General features: G+C 32.7%; 1 protein-coding gene across 1 annotated transcript; it reads left to right on the top strand.

The window, feature by feature from the left end:
• Positions 1–39: 39 nt before the first annotated feature.
• On the top strand, positions 40–3199 carry LOC139858205 (acid beta-fructofuranosidase-like). The gene is made up of 6 exons (XM_071847058.1): positions 40–545; positions 1188–1196; positions 1302–2158; positions 2256–2417; positions 2517–2752; positions 2868–3199. Exons 1-6 carry the CDS (start codon positions 104–106, stop codon positions 3130–3132), a joined length of 1971 nt encoding a protein of 656 aa, XP_071703159.1. The 5' UTR covers positions 40–103; the 3' UTR covers positions 3133–3199.
• The last annotated feature ends 7856 nt before the right edge of the window (positions 3200–11055 follow it).

The raw sequence follows: 11055 nt of genomic DNA, 5'->3' as shown, positions 1-11055 counted from the left end.
AAATCAAACATGTATCTCAATTCAACAATCCTTCCTAGCTTCTACTTAGTTTAATTTTTACAAAATTAATCATCAAAATTTCGCTAAATATATTCTTTACAGAATGTCTTCTTCTTCTTCTTCTTCTTCTTCGGATTTTGGATATCCAATAACCATTCCAAACTCTTACGCACCATTGCCTGACGGCGAACATCCTTCCAAAGATGATCTTACAGTCTACCGGCCCAGAAAGATAGTTTTTTTGCTGGTGTCTGTGATCTTGGGCGTTGTGTTACTAGTGGGCATGATAGCTGGAACAGGGCGGCTTGCTTTTCTGAACAACTTGGACACCATTGACGTGGCTTCTTTGGATTATGAGAAGGCGGCAGAAAAGGTAACCCCATTATCACGTGGTGTGGAGAAAGGTGTGTCGGAAAAAACGTTTCATCCACTGTCGTCATTGTTGGTTAGTGATGAAGCGGATAATTCGTATCCATGGAGCTCCAACATGTTAGATTGGCAGAGAACCGCTTTTCACTTCCACCCAACCAAAAACTGGATGAATGGTATGTAACATTTAATAAAACCCCTTCATATTGTACTGAATTTACATGGTTAATGACTGTGAAAGTTTCATTTCCTAATAAACATTTACAAGTGTGACACTATAGTTTTGCTAAGAGGTAAATGGCTAAAATGAAGGGGGTTTCCCGTGAGGGTCACTAATTTTACTTAGATGTACACGTACAAGTCGGCTTATCATGTGACTACTTTTTCCCTAGTCAATCCAAAATGTACTACTAGTGAGGTTGATCCTAAAACATTTTGTGAAATATCATAATGCCAACTATTTAAAATCGAAGTTGAAAACAAAAGACCCCTAAAGGCAAAACATAACAGTTGAATTGGGACGGAGGGATTATGAATTAGTAAAAAAATGTGAAAAAAAATTAAAAGTCACAGATTTTGTTGACAGAAAAGAAAAAGAAAAAAATAAAAAATAAAAATAAAACACTAACTCAACTTTTTTACCCCACTCTATTTCTTAAAGGTTAAACATTTGAACATCTTTATTGTATAAGATTCTGAGTTTCTGACACTTTTAATTTGATGTTTATGTTTATTATATCTGATCTGATATATTTTCTTGTTTATGTGGACTTGTGTTGGCGTTGCTTGCTCCTCATGGTGATATTAATGTCTAACAGATCCTAATGGTAAGGCTTGTGTCACTTTATTTGGTTTCAAACTTTATGTTTATTTATTTTCAATTTCTTTCACATAACAGAATCCAATTGTTTGATGTTAAAATCATATTTCAGGTCCAGTTTTCTACAAAGGATGGTACCACTTGTTTTACCAATATCATCCGGATGCACCCGTGTGGGGCAAAATTGTGTGGGGTCATGCTGTCTCAAAGGAGCTTATCAACTGGCATCACCTCCCGATCGCCATGGAAACCGACCAATGGTACGACGAACAAGGGGTCTGGACCGGTTCAGCCACCATCCTTCCAAACGGTGAACTCGTGGTCCTTTACACCGGGTCCACCAACGAGTCAGTCCAAGTCCAAAACCTAGCATATCCAGCTGACCCGTCTGACCCGCTTCTAATCAACTGGATCAAATACCCCGGAAACCCAGTCCTTGTCCCGCCACCTGGCATTGACACCAAGGATTTTCGTGACCCCACAACCGCGTGGAAGACCCCTGAGGGCAAATGGCGGATTACAATCGGTTCCAAAATTAACAAAACCGGTATCTCATTAGTTTACGACACTGAAAATTTTAAAACCTTTGAGCTTTTAGACGGTCTGCTTCATGCGGTCCCGGGGACGGGTATGTGGGAATGCGTGGATTTTTACCCGGTATCAAAACGTGGCGAAAATGGTCTCGATACGTCCATTGATGGGCCCGAGGTGAAACATGTAGTGAAGGCTAGTATGGATGATGATAGAAATGACTATTATGCCATTGGTAGTTATGATGCGTATAACGGAAAATGGACCCCCGATAATCCTACATTAGACGTCGGGATTGGGTTAAGATATGATTACGGAATTTATTACGCCTCCAAAACATTTTACGACCAAAACAAACAACGAAGGGTTCTTTGGAGTTGGATTAAGGAGACCGATACAGAAACATCAGACATCAGAAAGGGTTGGGCTTCTCTAATGGTATGCTACAACATTTAACATTGTTTATTAGTTAATACAGTGATTGTAGTTTTAACAATATGCATATAGACTAATAAAATGAATATATATTTAACAGGGTGTTCCTCGAACAATTGTGTTGGATAAAAAGACTCAAAGCAATATAATCCAATGGCCGGTTGAAGAGATCAACAGATTGCGAACGAACCTAACAGTTTTTAAGGATGTTGTACTAGAAGCCGGTTCACTCATGCCACTTAACCTGCCTGCAGCATCTCAGGTTATTACAATGTCTTCAGATGACCAATTTGATATCAATTTGTCTATTTGTAGCACTTATGTTATTGATTACAAGATTTTCGGTCGAAATTGTTTACAGTTGGACATTGTGGCTGAATTTGAGCTTGACAAAGAGACGGTACAACGATTGAATGAGGCTGATGTTGCGTACGATTGTGCAACAAGTGGTGGAGCTGCAAAACGGGGCGCATTAGGGCCATTCGGCTTTTCAGTACTTGCACATGAGGTCCTCGTTGAGCACACCCCTGTTTATTTCTACGTTGCCAAAAACGTAGACGGAAATCTTAAAACATTCTTTTGTTCTGATCAATCAAGGTTTATTTTCTATCCTTTTTCTATTTTTGCTTAAAATGTTTTGATTGACATTTATTTTGACATAACATGTTCATTATTAATTATTTTGTTGGTTTGTATGTTATTTAATTTGAAGGTCATCTGCTGCAATTGATGTGGATAAATCAATATATGGAAGCGTGGTTCCGGTATTGAAAGGTGAAAAATTAAGTATGAGAATATTGGTGGATCATTCGATAATTGAAAGTTTTGCACAAGAGGGGAGAGTATGCATCACTTCAAGAGTTTATCCAACAAAAGCCATTTACAATGACGCTCAGTTGTTCTTGTTTAACAACGCTACAGCATCAAAAGTTACAGCTTCAGTTAATTTATGGCAGATGAATTCTGCTCACATTTGATTATATATGTTTTTGCATATGATTATATATGTTTTCTTTTAACCACTTTTTCATTTCATTTCACTTGTATTTTGTATATAGTAAAAGTATTACGCTGTTTATTGTGACACTTACTTTTTGAAACAAACCTCTCATCGACTATAATCTAATGCCAACCATTTTTTAACCGTAATTAATTAATAATAATAGAAAAACTTAAAAGAAAATAATAAGATGTAATTTTAATGTAAAAAAAAAATGACAAAACATTTACCTGTTTCCAATCGCCGGCGTGCATCGTCGCCCGGTCGCCGGCAAGCATCTTTATCGTTCCAACACTGATTGTTGGGCTGGGACATGAAGTGAGTTTGCTGGCTTGCTGCTGCCATTTACTGATGGACTGAGACACCAGTGGTGGCCCATGTTGATTTAATTTAGTGGGTTATGAGAACTCAAAAGGCCCAAAATAATAAAGTGTTAAGACTGTTGCCCACAATGAGTTTTACTAACTAAAAATTTCATGATTGGTCCAAAACTTTCTATAAAAAGGGAATAGGAATGAAACTTTAAAACGATCACATTTGATCACAACTTATAAACAAAATACACTATGATCTCAGACATTAGCTTGGCCTTTATCCATATCAAATTATACACCTTAACTTCCATCAAATTCACACAAACACAAATTCACAACATGTTCAACAACATTTATACAAATATGAGTCCATTTTATAAATCTTAGCAAGATTCCATTTCATAGCCTTAAATACCACTTCACGTCAAGTAGCAAGGAAATTCAAGAAAGTCATACTATGTTCATGTGGTTCAAACCAAGGAAATTCAAGAAAATTAAACACTCATTATCAAAAAAATTTAGCCTTATGATTTATATTAGGACAATCCTACCCTCAAATTAATAAACAAGTTTAATCATTCAAACCACCTACTTCACTGTCATCAACTCCCCTAAATTCAAATTAAACCGAAAGAATACTCACCTTCGAACTTTTAGAGCGGTGGTTTATCTTCTATTCGAACGCGATTGTTTCAGATTCTCTCCGATCAGATCCGATGAAGAATACCCGAAAGCTCAAATCGATTGCTTCAAACTTCGATTCTAACGGGTACGCCTCTTTTTTCTTGACAATTGAAAGCAAATCGTAGCGAAATTTTGGGAGCAACAACCATCGATTTGTAGGTTTCCCTGCGGTGGGTGGGCAGTGGTAGCGTGTAACATTTTTCAAACCGTCATTGGCGGTGTGTATGGTTTTTCGGAGGCAGTGAGTGGGTGGGGGTGGTTATGGATGGAAATAGATGTTTCGTTCATGAATGTTCGTCCGATCATTCATATATAACGGATACGGACGATCTAAATGGACGAATGATGGATATGGATATAGATATGCATTATCTAAATATTTTGTGAATCGAATATTGATGACAATTTATCATCCACAGATATATCTATTATCATCTTAAATACATCTATACATACATATATACGTACTAAAATATATATGGATATAATCTACATATCGATATACATATACATATAACCTATAAAGTTTAAAGTTTAACAAAAATATGGGGTTTAAAAGTTACAATTATTAAATTGTTACTAATAATATTAAACGTTACACATTTAGATTGGTTTATATATATATATATATATATATATATATATATATATATATATATATATATTATAAAGTACTTTTCTCAATTGAAGTCACACTCGGTGACAAATTACAATTAATACATCAATACATGTATAATAAACAATAGACATACACTACTACATTCCGGCTCATTTAGAGCCCGTCATTTAGACGTGTTCACTATATAACATGTCTAATTTATCACACGGAACACGTCTAATTAAGATTTCTACCTAAAAAAACACGGAACACGTCTAATTAAGATTCGCAACACGTCTAATTAGATATCTTCAACACGTCTAAATAAGTTTAACACCTCTAATTGGTAACCACGTCTAATTACTTTTACCGGGAACACCTCTAATTGACAACACGTCTAAAAAGTATTCCAACTAACACGTCTAATTATGTCTACCAGGAACACGTCTATATGAAACAACAACACGTCTAATTGACAACACGTCTAATTAGATTTGCTGTTAACATGTCTAAATGCTTAACACGTCTAATAAGTTTCAAAACACACGTCTAAATACTTTGTAACTAATGCCTTTAACTGTGATGAAATGTCCCGTTCTTATTGATTAAAAACGTTCCATATTAATTGATTTCGTTGCGAAGTTTTGACCGCTATATGAGACGTTTTTCAAAGACTGCATTCATTTTTAAAACAAACCATAACCTTTATTTCATAAATAAAGGTTTAAAAAGCTTTACGTAGATTATCAAATAATGATAATCTAAAATATCCTGTTTACACACGACCATTACATAATGGTTTACAATACAAATATGTTACATCGAAATCAGTTTCTTGAATGCAGTTTTTACACAATATCATACAAACATGGACTCCAAATCTTGTCCTTATTTTAGTATGCAACAGCGGAAGCTCTTAGTATTCACCTGAGAATAAACATGCTTTAAACGTCAACAAAAATGTTGGTGAGTTATAGGTTTAACCTATATATATCAAATCGTAACAATAGACCACGAGATTTCATATTTCAATACACATCCCATACATAGAGATAAAAATCATTCATATGGTGAACACCTGGTAACCGACATTAACAAGATGCATATATAAGAATATCCCGATCATTCCGGGACACCCTTCGGATATGATATAAATTTCGAAGTACTAAAGCATCCGGTACTTTGGATGGGGTTTGTTAGGCCCAACAGATCTATCTTTAGGATTCGCGTCAATTAGGGTGTCTGTTCTCTAATTCTTAGATTACCAGACTTAATAAAAAGGGGCATATTCGATTTCGATAATTCAACCATAGAATGTAGTTTCACGTACTTGTGTCTATTTTGTAAATCATTTATAAAACCTGCATGTATTCTCATCCCAAAAATATTAGATTTTAAAAGTGGGACTATAACTCACTTTCACAGATTTTTACTTCGTCGGGAAGTAAGACTTGGCCACTGGTTGATTCACGAACATATAACAATATATACATATATATCAAAGTATGTTCAAAATATATTTACAACACTTTTAATATATTTTGATGTTTTAAGTTTATTAAGTCAGCTGTCCTCGTTAGTAAACTACAACTAGTTGTCCACAGTTAGATGTACAGAAATAAATCGATAAATATTATCTTGAATCAATCCACGACCCAGTGTATACGTATCTCAGTATTGATCACAACTCAAACTATATATATTTTGGAATCAACCTCAACCCTGTATAGCTAACTCCAACATTCACATATAGAGTGTCTATGGTTGTTCCGAAATATATATAGATGTGTCGACATGATAGGTCGAAACATTGTATACATGTCTATGGTATCTCAAGATTACATAATATACAATACAAGTTGATTAAGTTATGGTTGGAATAGATTTGTTACCAATTTTCACGTAGCTAAAATGAGAAAAATTATCCAATCTTGTTTTACCCATAACTTCTTCATTTTAAATCCGTTTTGAGTGAATAAAATTGCTACGGTTTCATATTGAACTCTATTTTATGAATCTAAACAGAAAAAGTATAGATTTATAGTCGGAAAAATAAGTTACAAGTCGTTTTTGTAAAGGTAGTCATTTCAGTCGAAAGAACGACGTCTAGATGACCATTTTAGAAAACATACTTCCACTTTGAGTTTAACCATAATTTTTGGATATAGTTTCATGTTCATAATAAAAATCATTTTCTCAGAATAATAACTTTTAAATCAAACTTTATCATAGTTTTTAATTAACTAACCCAAAACAGCCCGCGGTGTTACTACGACGGCGTAAATCCGGTTTTACGGTGTTTTTCGTGTTCCCAGGTTTTAAATCATTAAGTTAGAATATCATATAGATATAGAACATGTGTTTAGTTGATTTTAAAATTCAAGTTAGAAGGATTAACTTTTATTTGCGAACAAGTTTAGAATTAACTAAACTATGTTCTAGTGATTACAAGTTTAAACCTTCGAATAAGATAGCTTTATATGTATTAATCGAATGATGTTATGAACATCATTACTAACTCAAGTTCCTTGGATAAACCTACTGGAAATGAGAAAAATAGATCTAGCTTCAAAGGATCCTTTGATGGCTTGAAAGTTCTTGAAGCAGAATCATGACACGAAAACAATTTCAAGTAAGATTTCCACTCGAAATAAGATTGTTATAGTTATAGAAATTGAATTAAAGTTTGAATATGATTATTACCTTGTATTAGAAAGATAAACTACTGTAAGTAACAAAGATTTCTTGATCTTGGATGATTACTTGGAATGGATTTAGAAAACTTGGAAGTAAACTTGCAATCTTGGAAGTATTCTTGATTTTATGAAACTAGAACTTTTAGAATTTATGAAGAACACTTAGAACTTGAAGATAGAACTTGAGAGAGATCAATTAGATGAAGAAAATTGAAGAATGAAAGTGTGTGTAGGTGTTTTTGGTCGTTGGTGTATGGATTAGATATAAAGGATATGTAATTTTGTTTTCATGTAAATAAGTCATGAATGATTACTCATATTTTTGTAATTTTATGAGATATTTCATGCTAGTTGCCAAATGATGGTTCCCACATGTGTTAGGTGACTCACATGGGCTGCTAAGAGCTGATCATTGGAGTGTATATACCAATAGTACATACATCTAAAAGCTGTGTATTGTACGAGTACGAATACGGGTGCATACGAGTAGAATTGTTGATGAAACTGAACGAGGATGTAATTGTAAGCATTTTTGTTAAGTAGAAGTATTTTGATAAGTGTATTGAAGTCTTTCAAAAGTGTATGAATACATATTAAAACACTACATGTATATACATTTTAACTGAGTCGTTAAGTCATCGTTAGTCGTTACATGTAAATGTTGTTTTGAAACCTTTAGGTTAACGATCTTGTTGAATGTTGTTAACCCATTGTTTATTATAACAAATGAGATGTTAAATTGTTATATTTCATGATATCATGATATATAATATATCTTAGTATGATGTATATACAGTTAAATGTCGTTACAACGATAATCGTTACATATATGTCTCGTTTCGAAATCATTAAGTTAGTAGTCTTATTTTTTACATATGTATTTCATTGTTAATACACTTAATAATATATTTACTTATAATTTAACATAATTAACCAAGTATATCAATATCTTAATATGATTCATATGTACCTAGTAAGACGTTGTTATAACGATAATCGTTATATATATTGTTTTCGAGTTTCTTAAATTAATAGTCTCATTTTTATGTATATAACTCATTGTTAAAATACCTAATGAGATACATACTTATAATAAAATCATGTTAACTATATATATAACCATATATATGTCATCGTATAGTTTTTACAAGTTTTAACGTTCGTGAATCACCGGTCAACTTGGGTGGTCAATTGTCTATATGAAACCTATTTCAATTAATCAAGTCTTAACAAGTTTGATTGCTTAACATGTTGGAAACACTTAATCATATAAATAACAATTTCATTTAATATATATATATATAAACATGGAAAAGTTCGGGTCACTACATGTGACACGTCTAAATAAGTTAACGTGATATATATGTTAACGATCTCCGTTTAATCAACCTAACCCTTAAAGTTCTGTTAATTAGTCAACCTAAATTACCGAACACGTCTAATTAAACAAACAATGTAACGGGTTATTTAGGGTTCCATATTGAACGGGTTAATAAACAGGCATGTCTAATTAATAGGAAGTTAGTTAGTTACAAAAGATTTTGATAAGTATATATAATATAATTATAATATTATAAAATTTTATATACCTTAAATAAATAAGATTTATATTGAAGTTATAAATAATATAAAATATAAAAAATCTTTTCATAAATATAAAAACACACATTTTTTAGTTTTTTTTTCCGGCTTGCTCTTGTTTGCTTGTTTAGCTTCGTCGCAGGATTCAAAGATAATGGAGGCTTCAAAATCATCAGAGGTAATTGAATATTTATTTTTTTAATACACTTGGGCGTTTGTTCTGAAAGTTTGTATAAATATATCACATGATTCACACATGTTTGAATCAGGCTTATAAATCAGGTTTATAACACATGTTTGATTGGATCTATAGTACAAAAATTTGACTATATAACACACCATGATTCATACGATTACCCAACACGATTCTAGACATGTAGTGCAGACCTGGAGCAGAACTGGACAAACAAACGACACACAACCATCTAACTGTTTTAACACGCCAGATTACACAACACGATTCTAAACATCATACAACACTATATTAACAACATATTAACTTTATTAACATCATATAAACACACTATATGTAACCTATAACATATAAACCCTTATTATGCAATGAAATAAAGTTATACTATATAGTAACAATAGGCATACACAACCTGATAGTAGTAGCAATACCAATCGGGTCAGCTTAAACAAAACCTGGATAACAACTCAACGCTATGTTTGGTGAAGTAATAACAACTCAAAACCTGGATAACAAAACCTGGATAACCTGATTATTTACCTGCTGCACAATATGGCAACCAAAAGAAAACCAAACATATAAACCTATTCTAATATATATATATATATATATATATATATATATATATATATATATATATATATATATATATATATATATATATATATATATATATATATATATATATGCCTAATTCAGAAACCAACCTACGTTTGGTGAAGTAATAACAACTCAAAGCTCACTCCAATTTAGAAAAAAAACCCATGAGGTAGTATACATGTCAAATCAGACCCAATAACTAATATGATAAGCAATGTTGACCTTATAACCACCTTCAGTGGCAATCATAACCCAAAGTACAATCTTTACCCTAATCATAACCCTAAGTACAGTTGCATTGGCAAATTACCATAAACAAAGACAGTTATATTAGCAGATCAAAACTTCATACAAAAGGAGCATCACAAATATTCATTAGCTCCAACATAAAGTAGAATCACAAATATACATTAGCAAACATAGTTATAATAGCATCAATAATATTCATCACAAATTACAATTTTATTGGATTGTTCTCACTCATACCTGTGCCATCTTTGACGAAAACATTTTTTGAAAGCTTCCGTAATAAGATTCTTTTAGACTTCCTTCTTCTTGGTGGAGGACTGGATTTCATTCTGAAATTTGTTAGCTCTGCATCAATATGTCTAATCAGTGAATCTTGCTCTGTATTAACTTCTTCCATCAACATTTCTTCATCAACATCGTCAGAAAACTCTGCAACTTTTTCTGCTTCATTAATATTTTTAGACACTCCATCTTTTATTTCTTGAACCACACAATCTTCTTCTTTATCCACATTTTCTTCTTTGTCTTCGTTCATCACCATCTGGACATCATCATATGAAACATACTCTGCATCTTCTTCAATCATTGCATCTTCTTTTTCATTGATGTTGTCATGAACATTTAAATTTTCATCAGGCTTTTATTTTTCAACATCCTGTTCATTAACAAACATGAATAACTAAATGTGGTAAGTAATTTAAAAGTCTAGAAAAAAAACAACATTTAGTTAAATCAGTTACCTTTATGTGTTTTGATTGTTTCACTATTTTTTTTGGTGAATTTCTGATGTTCAACATCCTCATCATCATCAACATCCTTTTCATTTTCACCTTCCCCTTCATCAGCACCTTTCACTAAATTATCAACTTCCCATTCATCAGCACCTTCCACTTCATCTTCATCATCAGCCCTCTCATCAACATCTTTTTCATCTTCATCATCAACATCTTCTTCATTCATCTTCATCATCAGCCCTCTCATCAAC

The sequence above is a fragment of the Rutidosis leptorrhynchoides genome, chromosome 7 (genome assembly GCF_046630445.1).
Source record: "Rutidosis leptorrhynchoides isolate AG116_Rl617_1_P2 chromosome 7, CSIRO_AGI_Rlap_v1, whole genome shotgun sequence".
Classification (NCBI taxonomy): Eukaryota; Viridiplantae; Streptophyta; class Magnoliopsida; order Asterales; family Asteraceae; genus Rutidosis; species Rutidosis leptorrhynchoides.
This window is presented reverse-complemented; position numbering and strand designations above follow the sequence as displayed.